Source organism: Podarcis gaigeae, assembly GCF_964106915.1.
Source record: "Podarcis gaigeae genome assembly, chromosome: 6".
Classification (NCBI taxonomy): Eukaryota; Metazoa; Chordata; class Lepidosauria; order Squamata; family Lacertidae; genus Podarcis; species Podarcis gaigeae.
This window is the reverse complement of record NC_139682.1, coordinates 48,247,523-48,262,135: the sequence shown is the minus strand read 5'-3', so window position 1 is coordinate 48,262,135 and position 14,613 is coordinate 48,247,523. Positions and strand designations below refer to the sequence as shown.

The following is a 14,613-nucleotide window of genomic DNA, read 5'->3' as shown; positions in this document are numbered from 1 at the left end:
GGGCACAGGAGATTACAAGAGGAACTGGCAAAGATCACCTCCCTCTCACCTTCCATTTGCAGGAGTTGAAAGCAACCTACTCATTACCTCCAACAGTGAAAGGCTGCATAGATTATCTCTCCCCCCTCCCCACAACCTTTGCAAATGCAAGAGGAATCGCATGCATTTGTCAGAGTTGAGGGTTACAAGCTTGTTTCATAAAAAAGCAATCAAAGGAAAAGAGGAACTCGGGGCCAGTAGGTATAACTCTGAGGTGGTGCCCTCACAGGCCTGGTTCCAAGGTTATAAAAGAGGAAAGCAACAGCAATCAAGAAGTAACATTACCTCGGCTATCTCTTTGTACTTGCCATCCATGGAGGTGCGCAGGTCAACAGGAAAATGCTTCAGGCAGTGGGGAGGCCCTGGGAGGGAGCGCGCAGGCTGCAACTGGCGGGAGCGCGGCCCTCCGTGGATCTCTGTGGAAAATATGAGACAGGAGTCAGGGAGATGAGAGAAAGTCACGGCCCTGATCAGAACAATTCAAGGGAAGAGGAGAAATTTAATCAAACACAGCCTCTATCAGTTCTCTCCAACCTGGTGCCCTCTAGATGTTCTGGACTAGTAGGAAGCGGCTGCCCTACCTGGTAATTCTGCCTGGATCAGAACGGAGAACTGCTGTAGGACAGTCCTGCTTTCCAAGAAACATCTGCAAAAGGTTTCTGCAGATTGGCAGACACCCCACCACCATCATTTCGTTTGAGAAACTGCTAAAACACTTGGCTTTACCATCACTCCCTTCTCACTCCACATCATGCATTTGAAGGAAGCAGGTTGTGGCTACTGGTACTGTAATTAACAAACAAACCCCAAGGTCCCAGGGGTGGGTTACATTGATTAAAATTACATCAGACGTTTTAAAAACTTACAATAAAAAATGCAACCACACCCACAAATTGAGTGGGTCCTGAAAATATACATCTCAGGTGTCAAGGCCAGGGAAAAGGGGTGATAAGTGATGACACTATAAAAGGTAAAGGACCCCTGGGTGTTAAGTCCAGTCAAAGGCGACTATGGGGTCGTGGCGCTCATCTCGCTTTCAGGCCGAGGGAGCCGGCGTTTGTCCACAGACAGCTTTCCAGGTCATGTGGCCAGCATGACTAAACCATTTCTGGTGCAATGGAACACCATGATGGAAGCCAGAGTGCACAGAAATGCCCTTTACCTTCCCGCCACAGCGGTACCTATTTATCTACTTGCACTGGCATGCTTTTGAACTGCTAGGCAGGAGCTGGGACAGAACAACAGGAGCTTACCCCGTCGCAGGGATTTGAACCGGCAACTTTCCAATCGGCAAGCCCAAGAGGCTCAGTGGTTTAAACCACAGTGCCACCCACGTCATATATAAGCCAATGTACTAATTCTACACTCTTTCCATCCTTTTGCTTCAGGAAGTGGCTCAGGAATGTATTCAAGCTAAGATGTTAGAGCAATTGGTACACACAGAAATGGCAAGCACGTACTACCTCTGCTGAACCTCACCATCCTTCAAAGGAAAATTTAACTGCCAAGTTCACTTTCTGGCAATCCTTCCCAAAAGCCTTTTTCACATCTGTGCACACTGAAAAGTATGAAGCTGCTAGAACTCCGACTGGCCCAGGGCATCAACAGAGCAAAGATGCTACTGAAAATTGACATTAGGAACAGAACTAGTCTTGTGGCACCTTAAAGACAGATGTGTTTATCATGGTGTGACCTACTCTGGATTAGTCACCAGATGCAACAAAAGAAAAATAACAGAAACAGAGCAACTCTGATTGCCACTCGTAACCCATCCCTTACCATGCCCAATGAATGGCAACTATTGACAAAAAGAAGGAAATCCTCTGTGAAATATGCCCAATTTTATGCTGTTTTCTGATCTCTGTTAACATAGCCCAGTTCCTGAGCTATATTTACCAGTTCCAACAAGAGCCCACCATTTAAAATAAAAGGAAATGGCACAAGCACTATTTGATCCATTGGTTCACCATCCACCCCCAAGGGTCACTCAAAGCCCACACTCAAATTACCAGCTGCCAGTCTGTGTCACAGGGCCCAGACCATGCAAATGCCCAAGAACTATCATGATCCACCCGCCTCTGTTTGCCATTTTCAGCTGCTCTGCTACCAGGGACAAGGGTTGGGTCTGGAAGCCACCGTTATATTGGCATTATGAGAAGAGTTCCCAGACATCTCCTTCTATGCCTGGCCATTCATTTCCTGAATATGTAGTCACATATTAATTTTGGCAGATTACATAATATGCACAATTGTTGCTTTATTCAAGCTCACAACAGCCATGCAAAATAAGCCACTCCTACTCCCATTGAACAGATGCAGGATTGAAGGCGAGACTTCCTCAAGGGAAGCGACTGTATGTTCCTGGCCTAACAAGAATTTAAAGTCGGACTCTGGATAGGCAACCAGCATATGCTATTCAGCTGGACCCCACCATGTCTCAAATGTCAGTTCTCAAAGTGATCCAGCCACCTCAAAATACCGGAAATGCCACTGAGCTGTGGACCAGATCTTTCAAATGGGGAAGAATACCTTATCAACTGGCATCACCTTTTATTGGGCTTTTTCAATGCCATTCTTCCTAGCATTTGTGACAACCACAAAGCATTTGTGACAACCACAAACCACGTTGCAGATGGAGGACTCCAGCCCGGAGATGAAAATACTTACTGCCATACTTAACAAGGAATTTCTGGCAGGGCCAGGAACTGTCTATGCTAGCTAAAAATGAACAGATGCTATTGCTTTTCTTGAAGAACAAGGATGCAGAAACTGCAGCCCTGAGGATGTTGTTGGACTACAACTCTCACCACCCCTCACCAATGGGCATGCTGGCTATGGCTGATGAGAGCTGGAGTCCATGGAGGACCACACAGTCCCCATCCCTGCTGTAAAAAGTGAAGTCTCCTCACCATCACACCCAGTTAAAAAGATCCCATTTCTCACCAGCTTCAAGACTCTAAGCATCCACTTTGAGGTTGAGAAGCACTAAAAACAAAAACAAAAAAGGGTATCCCATCCCTTCTAAAAGTTTAAACTAGTTGGTAAGGCTTGCCCCACCACTTGTCTGATGTAGAAATAATAATCAGCTTCCAGCCTGGAGACGAGTACCTTAAGTTGGCTTCCAGAGAGACTTTTAAGGGGAATAACACATCCTTTGTTCTGTTAAAAGGAACCTGGCAGAGACACATTCTCTCTTGTTTGCGCCTGCAGAGGCTGAAGGCAAACACCATGGAACGATCAGCCAGACCCTACGCTGAGCCTCACAGGAGAAACTGCTCAAAGTCCGTTTTATAGGGGTGACTGGCTTTCAGCTCTCAGGCCTTAACGTTCTAATGAGAGCAAATGCTTGCAGACCAGACCTTTCCTCCCTGCCGCTGCAGCAAGAACACAACCACTCCTAGCTCCCCATGCAGAGCACAAGGGGAACAGATAGAGAAATCAATATAAACAACCCAACCACAGCACTTTTGCTGACTGTTGGCCAAGATCTACCATGGAGTGGCCTCTCTGAAGCCACACAGGAATCCAGGGGTGACCCAACTTCCTACCTCTGCAGACTATGGGGCAAAGCAAGTTGTGAAATAATACAGAGTCATAGGCAATTACTTTGTTCCCTGCTGCTAGAATCGACATGTCTTGACCTCAAAATTCCTAAAAATAAAGCAAGGTAAACAAAATAGACTCCTCAAGGGAAAGGGAGCGAAAGAATGTAGTTACTTGAGACATTTTTAAAGCAGATCAGAGTCCCAACTGCTGTGTGCTTAGTATGTGTTGTAGAATACACTACATTGGTCCATTACATATCTTGTTGTTAAGTTGTCACAAGTTAGGTGACAAGGTTGCTCATAGATCTGTTTTTAATGTCTCCCAAGGATGCTTCACACACTACAGAAAATATGGGTTTTCTTTGCTCCTCTGCATGTCTCTGTGGTGCCTTTAAACCATAAGGTCTCCAAGTCCATGCCACCGATTTTTCACACATGCCTGCACCCTCCACACATTATAGTAGTCACCATGTGGACACAGTCAACAAACAAGAGCTCATTTCCCTCCATAATAACCCAATGTAGGTGCCAAACTAGCAATCTTCTAACTCGTGTGAATTCTTTCCTTTCCATGGCTCATGTAGACATCTTGACTGGCACTAGCCATGGTTTGCAAACAAGCTTCCATCCCTGTTTGTGCTGCTGCAGATGTTAATGCTGCTGTGCCAGAGTCAAATCTAACCAGGTGAGTGAAGTTCATTTTTGAGGGTGAAAGTAAGGAAGGTGATGATGGACAAGAAAGGAGATGCAAACCTGCAGCACAGCTTTGATCACCTAACCATGGTTACATTTTCATTGGGTTGATTTGAAAAGCAGCTCTAAGCAAGACGTTTCACCTACTGAGTAGAGAATAATAAGCAACAGACTGGGGCGGGGGGCAAGGGAGGTTCAAAGGTACAAAGGAACATGACACCTCTAGCGGAACTGGACTATCACCAACAGCTACTGGCAATTACATAAACTGACACTCTTGCATGCTGTCAATAGACAGGAAATCTACATAACTTGTGTGGTCAACTATGTCACAAGTAACCACTACATGGCTTTGTCAGAACCTTTTCTATTTAAAAGTTTCAGGTATTCATAGCCACACAAAAGGATTTGGCTCAAGAGCTAAAAGGATCCATTTCTAGGTACCATTTTCCAAGCCATACTGCTCCAAGTGACATTGCTGAATTAGGACTGGGGAGACCCAGGCTCAGATCCCATTTCAACCATCATGAAGTTCCGAGTGACCGGGGCTAGTCATTCTCTCTCAGCCAGATTGAAGTCACAGGGTTGTTGTGTGGATAATGAGGTGGGGGGACCCATGTATGCCACCCTGAGCTTTTGGATGAATAGGATAAAAGTGTTGAAATTAATCAATCAATCCACCATCCCTGAAAACATTTTTTATCACTGTAATGCCTCATGTCCTTACTTCTTTTCCACTCTCTCTGTCATGCGATACATCACATTCCATTCTTTGAAGAGGATATCATAAGTACACACATTCATGAAAATTCATGGCTCACTTGCACAGCCCACACTAAATCACAGGATCTGGCATTCCCTTGGTTGAATCGTACAAGTCCTGTCTATAATTACTGACATCACCCACTACACAAGGAATTCCATTTGTCTTCCCATCCAAACCAGCTATTGTCTATCTAGAGTCACTTTTCAACCCAACTCAGCTGGCCTGCAAGTACTGATTTCCTTTTCTTGTCAAGAGACAGAATATCTTCTTCTAAATCGTATTTAGTATCAACAGTGTGTTCAAGTAAGTTTGTTTCTGTCCATGAAAAAGTTGAAATTACTTTAGGCGAAGTGTGAAAGGCCAACAAGTGAGGATGGGTGGAAGATGTCTGATGGCACTGGAGGTGCTTGACTGGTGAGCAATCTGTCACTCACTGTTGCCCCTATAAATCGCTCAAGAATAAATACAAGATAGATTATTACTTTAGAGAAAATCTCCAGGTCAAATTGCCGCAGAAGCTGCTTTATACTGAGTCAGACCACTGGTTTGTTGAGCTCAGTGTTGCCTACTCTACAATGATTAACAGTGACTCTTCAGACTTTCAGAGGGGACGACATTGTCCAGCTCCACCTGGAAATACCAGGGATTGAATCTGGGATGTTCTGCAATGCAGTGTGTGTACCCTACTATCTAGCTATGGCCCTTCCCAAAAGGTTGCCTAATCACAAACTAGAGATCCTGCCTGGGTCTAAACATCCCACGGCAACAGGAACGCAAGGAGCTACCGCATTTCCCAGTCCATTCCTCCTCCAGATCCTACATCCATCTTCATGTAGCAGAGTGGGAAAGGGGTAATGGCAGATAAAAGTAACAGGCCAAAAAGAACCAGAGGAACTGTATATGATCCTGCTGTTGCTGCCTTAAGAGTGTTCAAAAGAACTCCAGGGCATCATCCGACAATGAGACACATGTGTTCCTACCCACCAGGGTCTAATAAAGCATTTCATAATTATATACCTGGAAACATCATTTCTGAAATGATACGATTATTAGCTTTTCCCTATCTAGTGTTCTTAGCTGTTACATCTACAATAACCAGAATTATTGTCGTGGGGGCACTTAAAACAGATGCTGATTCTGCCCCAAAAGCAGCTGCACTGCAGTAGCTGGCAATATACATTTTGTGCACTCAGATGCTCATTCCTGCAGAACAAAACTTGTCACAGAAAAGGAAAAATTGGCCCTGCTGTCCTTAGCAGCCTATTCCCAGAAACCTCTGCACAACACATTCCAGTTTGTGGGGGAGGGGCCACTTAACTTAGTAGATGCTGAGCAAGTTTCACAAGTGTCCCAACTACCCGAAAGAAAGGGTGACACAAGAGAAACCAGTCCCTTCGAGTTCATTCATATCCTGAGCTCACTGGAGACACGTGAGAACTCCATAACTACACAAAGGTCTCCCCCACCACCACCCCACGACGAAAGCTTGCAATGCCTGCTTTGCATCTGGCCCTCAGCGGGTCACCAAGGTACACACCACAAAGCAGAAGCATCAAGCCCTGTTCTAGGACAAGGAGGAGAGCATTGCCATCAACTGTCAAACCTGATTCAGAGTGTTTTTGCCTGCCTGATCCCCCAGAAGCTGACTACCCGCTCCATCACAGTGGCTTATGTGGAAGGAAGAAGTGTTTGCTTGGGTTCCCTCCCCCCCCCCACTGCCCCTCTCCCACTCCCAATCCAGGCACTGCCTGAATAGTCAAGCTCCACTGTGCCTTGCTAATGACCCTCACATGTCTCCCTAATGGGCTCCCTGTGCACAGTGCAAACAATCAATTCATTAGGAAAAAAACAGCAAGAGCTGGGGAACCGCCAGGCCAATTGCAGGGCTAAGCCTTGGCAGCCCCATCAAAGCCAGCATGTGTCTTCAGCTCATGAGGGGGGCAGCCAAGAACAGCTGCTCCTGTAGCTCCAATTGCTGGCTGGGCAACACCACGGATGGCAACACAGATTTCCTCAACCTTTATTCCATGCCACTAGCAGCTTTAGGATGTGCAGCAGTCTGGAGCCCCAGCTTTTGTTGGGCAGCCTCCCAACACCTGCCAGAACCAAAGGGGGAGCATCACTTCCAGGCCAAACCCTCCATGGCAAAAATCCCCCTGTGACGTTGCAGCAAAAGTTTAGTGGGGTCAGCAGCGTAGCCTGCTCCTCCTACACTCAGATACCTAGGAGAAGTAAAGACAGGACATGTCTTCCCACACTTAGTCACATCATCATGCTTGGTTCTGAATCTGCAATGGTCTGCACTTAAGTCAGTAAAGGTAAAGGTAAAGGTACCCCTGCTCGTACGGGCCAATCTTGACAGACTCTAGGGTTGTGCGCTCATCTCACTCTAGAGGCCGGGAGCAAGCACTGTCCGCAGACACTTCCGGGTCACGTGGCCAGAGTGACGAAGCTGCTCTGGCGTACCGGCACCAGAGCAGCACACGGAAACGCCGTTTACCTTCCCGCTATAAAGTGGTACCTATTTATCTACTTGCACTTAAGGGTGCTTTCGAACTGCTAGGTGGGCAGGAGCTGGGACCGAATGACGGGAGCTCACCCTGCCGCGGGGATTCGAACCGCCAACCATGCGATCGGCAAGTCCTAGGCGCTACCCGCGTCCCTGCACTTAAGTCAAGCTCTGGCCAAATGCTGAAGCTCCTCCAAGACTATAGCTGCGGATGCTGAGTCGGTCACATGCCCATATTGTGACACTTGTTATGCCACTCTTTTGGAAATCCTGATCCCACCACACACAGAGCAGCAGAAATGTGGCTAATTCAGACATATGCCGATGCTGTGATATATAGCGACGGCTTCATTCACATGTATGTAATGGAGACACTTTATTGTGACATCTCATTGGCGAGAGGTCACTAGGTGCTCCATCAATCCGACTCCAAGGACCAGATATTCATTTTTCTTTTATGCAATTTACCCCTTGGGGGTTTCCCACAAACACTGGGGATGCAATTATGGTTAGTTTAATAGTGGCTTAAAGGCTTGCCCTGAGAAACTAGAAAGCTAGACTCTCTCTCAGTAGTCCTCTGTTGATCACTGAAATGCCTGTTCCGCAACATGAGACAAGGTAGCACAGATAAATTGCCATGTGACTAGTTCCTTGGGGTGAAAAATTAGACAGTTTTTATAGAATGTATTTCAATGAAATAGTGGAGCCTCTTCCAAACAGCTGTATTTTCACAAGTACTAGAAGATCACAGAAATATGCTTTAAAGAGTACTAATAAGCATCATAGTTCCCCCCCCCCCATTTTTAATTTTATTGTACATAGTACATGCAGGTGGTTGTGACTAATGGCTATCAGATTTATACACATTCAATTAATTAAAGTACGTGTGGGTTTGTTTGTTTTTAAACTCCCTTTCTCACAAGAAGCCTTGCACCACCAAAATACTAAAACAGAGTGCAAGGGGATAGAAGTCCTGCATTTTTGGTGGTTATCATCGCAACAACTTCTCATCACAAGGAATCCAAACTCTTGCAATGCATCTGAGAACATGATAGGGATAAAAACAACTGCAAAAGAAGCTGTCATCATTACCCACTTCCCCCACTCCCCAAGAACAGACATTTCAGCATCTGCACCAGGAAAGCCAGTGGAGGTCCCCTTCAGTGATGAGCTGTCAGCTAGCCCAGCTTCAGAGAATTGCCAGAGGTTTACACACAGAGACACAAAACACCTCCCACTCCCCGGGAAAAAAGAAACCTCAAGCCTCAATCAAGACAGGAATACCTTGCCAGTGCTCCTGCTCTAACTTTCAGGGATTTGCCTTCTGCGGCAGCCTGAGCAAATCACCCCTCTCTTTTACGTTGAGTGCCACATGCCCATCTCACGTCAAAGGCTTTTAAATCGCATGCCCCTAAACAACACAGCATTGCAACTCCAGCCCATTAAATAGAATAGGCAGGCTTCACTTTATCCTTCAAGCATCTCAGAACTCCTGATTAATACGAGCAGCTGCAACTCAAAACCATCCAGCCCCAGAGGGGAGAAAGGAAAAGACATTTCCAAACACTTACAGATCTTAAGGGCCTCGCTAAGCCTCTGCCTTTTCTCCACCTGGAAACCAAGATGCTGGCAGGCTAGGCAAGGAGCATCCCATCACCTTCTGCCCCCTGAGCGTGGACCAAAAAGCCTCCAAGGTACCCTTGGGGGAGGCAGAGTGCCCACAAGAAGGCAACGAGGACGAAGCAGACAGAGGTGCCTGCTGCCGCTGCTCTTGCCGGTGTTTCGCAGCCTCCTCTCTGAGAGCTGCAGTCCCACAGGATTCCAGCTCCAGAGCCGGCTTGGGCTGTACCAACCGTAGCTACATGGGGGGAGAGGGAGGAGACAAAAAATATATGACAGTCTCTTCCAAGAGGCAGGCAGAGCCAGACAGGCAAAGAGAAGCCACCCTCCGCCACCAGTGGCCACGCAGCAGAGCTAACTCCTGGCCTCAAAGTAAGGAGGAGTTAACCCCTAACGTGCCAGCCACAGCTGCAGACGTGTATCTCCCAGCGCCCGCCCCCATCTCTCTCTGAAAGTAAGCAATGGCAGAGATCTACCCACACACAAAAGCACAGAGCACCACATACTGGTCGTTCATGCTGTAAGAAAAGGGGGAAATTGAACAAAAGCTAGCTCAACTTTAAGAGTGTGTTTTCATTATGTACTGGTATAATAAGGCACAAGAACACTCCAAGCCACATACTTTGTAGGGAATACATTGAGATTCTTATTTGGTTAAGCTCAACGTTGTTGTTATTATTGCCCCTCTCTGTTTTTGTTTCACATGGTCTCTGTATGATTTTAAAACAGAATATATCATATTTCATGGGTGGGGGGGGGCAAACAGAGGTGTTCCCACTAAAGGCTATGAGGAGTCTGGTAAACATACACACAAATTCCATCCAGCAGTCAGTTTGCAAGGTGTGATTATCTGTCCCTCTCAAACATTAAACCCCACTCTGGCTAGAATCTGAGGGAGGATGCTCCCCTTTGCCCAATTTCTCCTGCACCAGTCTGGAAAATATTACTTTTCTGCTCTCTGTAGCAGATTGTCTCTATCTGGCTCACAGACCACCCAGCTCTAACCATTAGGAACCGTTACTTCCCAAATGGCACATTCTAGCCCTTCCGGCACAAACTCCATTGCTGACATCACCCAGGTGTGTTAAGACAACTCCAAGCCAGATCTCGTTTGGTTCCAAGGTAAGGAGAGGAAGTGGAAGAATCGAAGCTGTGCTGCATACTGGACTGCAGCTCAGTGGTGACGGGGATGGAGGTTGTCTTGGCAGAAGCCGCCTATAAGCTTTGTCTCCAAGAGCTGCAGCCGCTGGTTAATTAAGAACAATAAATGGCCTATGAGAAGCAGCTGTCCTTTCCTGATCCCGCAGGACGTAATGGAGGTGCCTGTGCTCAGAGTCTGCTGTCACGGAGATGAAGGGCCTCAGGGGTGACAGTGATGGGCATGTCATTCCTCAGTCTCGATCCTTTGAAGACAGACTGGCAGCAGGTTTTGGAAGCCTGCCCAGTCATCGCTCTCTTTCTGAGGAAGGCAGTGGCGGCGGCAGCAGCAGCAGCAGCAGTAGTGGCCCAATGTTGCTTACACAGACTTTCTCCAGTTCTCAACAATCTGGCCAAGGATCCCACACCTCTTGTTGAGAGAGCCAAATCCAACCCAATGCGGTACTTGCTCACAAAGCCCTTAAGTGAAATGCGTTTTCAGGGATGGCACTAGAGCAGCCAAGCCCCAAATCCCCAGAGGCAAGCTCCAGGCTGAACTGCTCAAAACTGGGTTTTGAAACCCATGGAGGTAAACTTCATTATTTCCACATCTGGGAGGAGTCAGCCTTTCACTGTGGCAGCAGCTGTGGAACTCCCTGCCTATTGACATTAGGTAGGCACCCTCACTATACCATTTCACACACCAGCTAGTTTCTTTGTTTCAGCAAGCCTACCCAGATATAGTGTTGTGTATGCACTTGTTTCTAAAATAAAAACAAAAATGCTGCTCTTATTGGTGTATTGTTGACAATTATTTTATTATACACAGCTTAAATATTTTCCTTAATTTAGCAGTTTTGTACTGCTTTCCTAAATAAAATAAAACTATTTTTGTAGTGGGTGGATGTGGTTGGCGCTGTGGGTAAAACCTCAGTGCCTAGGGCTTGCCGATCGCATGGTCGGCGGTTCGAATCCCCGCGGTGGGGTGAGCTCCCGTCTTTCGGTCCTAGCTCCTGCCCACCTAGCAGTTCAAAAGCACCCCTAAGTACAAGTAGATAAATAGGTACCGCTTTACAGTGGGAAGGTAAACGGCGTTTCTGTGTGCTGCGCTGGTGCTGGCTCGCCAGAGCAGCTTCATCACGCTGGCCACGTGACCTGGAAGTGTCTCCAGACAGCGCTGGCCCCTGGCCTCTTAAGTGAGATGGGCGCACAACCCTAGGGTCGGACACGACTGGCCCGTACGGGCAGGGATACCTTTACCTTTACTTATTTTTGTAGGTATATAGCTTTCTTTCAAATGAATATGGGGTGTGTGTGGAGAACTACAGATCAGCAGCCAAGCCTTTGAGGAGATTGAGCCGGCAAATCAATCCCTTTCAAAATAGAATAGCTAATACCTTTTTCCTATCAATATTGTTATGTCCACAGGTGAGAAACACCTGTATTTTCAATAATAAATAATATATATCAGTTATTGGGGTTGCAAGCAAATGAGGCAGATAAGAGAAATATGAAGCATGGGGATATATTTACACAGAGCTTATACTCAGTGTTAGTATTTGTACTGGAGTGGGAATGGTTGTTGGATGAATTTCAGCAGCTTGACAAAAACAGCCTTAGAGCCAGATGCTTGGAAGCAACAGAAGTACACTGAATAATAAGTCTGTGGGCCAGGGAGGAGGAGGAGGAGGAGGAAGAAGAAGAGGCATTTAACTCCCTCTGTCAAACATTAGTCGCCTGTTTCTGGATTACTTGCATTGTGCAGATGACAAAATAAATCCCCGGAGAAATGATGGAAGCTGCAAAAATGATGCCTTTTCCACAGTTGTTGTTGTTGTTGCTTAGTAAAATTTGGAATTATTACTTGGTTTTGATTTGACAACAAAGACACAGCCGGCAAATAAGAAGCATATGTGCAATATGACTGAAAGTTAAGCAAGATCCAAGACAGAATGTAAACAAAATGTAAACAATTAGTTCTTATCATCCAAGGAGAACAAAAATCAAAATACTATAGAAAACACTGTACTGTACTGAGTATTCAGTGAGATTCGCAAAACACTTCTGTGCACTAGAACAGCACAAATCCAGCGAATGCATATGGCTGTCATTATCTAGGTGTAAATAAAGATGGTGGAGGAGAGAAAAAGCTAAGATCCTGCTGGTCTATCAGGTGGACTTGTGAGTGGCCTTAGGACAGGAGACCCAGCTTCAATCCTCAACTCTGCCTGCATGTTTTAGCCTGTTGTCATGGAAATAATTTTATACCAACCAGGGAGAAAATAAAAACATCCCACACAGGATAAAAGACAATAACAGTGTAAGCCTATACAGTGGTACCTCGGGTTAAGTACTTAATTTGTTCTGGAGGTCCGTTCTTAACCTGAAACTGTTCTTAACCTGAAGCACCACTTCAGCTAATGGGGCCTCCCGCTGCCGCCATGCCACCAGAACACAATTTCTGTTCTCATCCTGAAGCAAAGTTCTTAACCTGAAGCACTATTTCTGGCTTAGGGGAGTGTTCTTAACCTGAGGTACTATTTCTGGGTTAGCGGAGTCTGTAACCTGAAGCGTCTGTAACCCGAGGTACCACTGTAAATATTTACTTAGAAGTAAGGCTCACTATTTTATATGGATGCTACTCCCTAGTAACCCTATTTCAGTAAGCCTAGGTTTTCTCTTCTGTTGGAAATACTATAGCTTTGGACTTCCTGCATCAAGCAGGTGGTTAGGCTAAATCAGGGGTAGGCAACCTAAGGCCTGGGGGCCGGATGTGGCCCAATCGCCTTCTAAATCCGGCCCGCAGAACGGTCTGGGAATCAGAATGTTTTTACATGAGTAGAATGTGTACCTTTATTTAAAATGCATCTCTGGGTTATTTTTGGGGCATAGGAATTTGTTCATTTCCCCCCCACCCCCAAATATAGTCCAGCGCACTACATGGTCTGAGGGACGGTGGACCGGCCCATGGCTGAAAAAGGTTGCTGACCCCTGGGCTAGATAGCTAAACCCTGTGGCAGCACCCTAAAGAGGGTTGCAGTCATGCATACAAAAGGAGGGCAGGCAGCCTAGACCTCTGGAAATATAATTCTGATTTTAATCAAAAGGATCTGGCATTCTTTGCCTCCCTCTTAAAATCTTCTGCTCAAGACAATTTTCTCAGATCACACAACTGACACAAGGTGCACATTCTGCAGAAGTTTCCAACATTTCACTGGGAAATCTCCCTTTGAAAACTGTGCTGTGCTTTGTACATCTGCTGAGAGTAACAAAGGGAGAGTTAGCAAGAGGCACACACTGGAGTTGCACTATATTCTGCCACACTTAGCATAGGAATGTAGTGGGCTCCTGGAGAAGAAGGGGAGCTTTCCATCATTCCCACCTGCAAGCTCAAAACATTTTGCAGGCTAGTAACTTTTGTGGGCTTATTTGCAAGGCTGGTTCAGTGGTTTTGTCACCACACCCTAGAGAGAATTCTTCTTCCAAACAGCAGCTCTTCAACATCTGGCTTAGACCACAGACTATTGTGTATCCATGACTATTTATAGGTTTATTACTCGAGTTCCATTTATTTATTTTTACCTGAATTAGTTGGACGGGGGGGACGGGACACTTTTTAACTGCTACAGAACTAAAAATAGAGAGCACAAACTCAACTGACAAGTAGTGACTCAACAATAACTAAAATATCCTGCTAAACAACGAACAACTATATGCTTGCTCCATGTGGCTTTGCTTCTAAGTAGTCCCCATTTTCTGTACTGTGGTTAAAAGCATGAGGTCAAGGGCTTTACATATGTTACTCCATTGCAGCAGAAAACGCTCTTCTTTACTGGCTTTTAGGAAGGGTGCAAAGCAGTGCTTTTTCTGGGGGTACTCAATGGTATGCAGAACCAGCACCTTTCCCCCAAATGTTAAAAGTGTGGCACTTACTGTAACAACTTCATGGTGACTACCAGCACCTGTTTTTCTATTTGAAAAAGCACTGGTGCCAAGGCAATACCTCTTTCACCTAGTTTTTAATTTCAATAGATAGTTCACTGTTATTTTTCTATACAACCCCTGTTCTTCACTATTATAATGTTTTGCTCATTTTTACTATATTTTAATATTCGCTGTGAGCTGCTTTGAGTTATGGAAAGGCAGCTTAAAACAGTTTTAAATAAATTTTAAAAAGACAAAAACGGGTGGAGGAAACATCAGGAAATTCACACACAAAAGGTTAGAATTCAACTTAACGTTGCTGCACAACAGAACTGCGCTGTAAGATTTCTAAAGAAAACAAAAGCAGCATTGCCATCCTT

The 14,613-nt window shown here is 45.8% G+C and overlaps 1 protein-coding gene across 6 annotated transcripts in view; it reads right to left on the bottom strand.

The window, feature by feature from the left end:
- AMPD2 (adenosine monophosphate deaminase 2) overlaps positions 1–14,613 on the bottom strand; it is a 50,133-nt gene that overhangs the window by 27,447 nt on the left and 8,073 nt on the right. For 4 of the 6 annotated variants that reach the window (XM_083745178.1, XM_083745180.1, XM_083745179.1 and 1 more), the window contains exon 2: positions 325–455. In XM_083745178.1, the coding sequence (XP_083601304.1) occupies positions 325–455 (131 nt within the window). Of the gene's footprint in view, positions 1–324; positions 456–9,123; positions 9,406–14,613 lie in introns of those variants that run through there. The other 2 variants (XM_083745181.1, XM_083745182.1) reach the window with 2 other exon arrangements.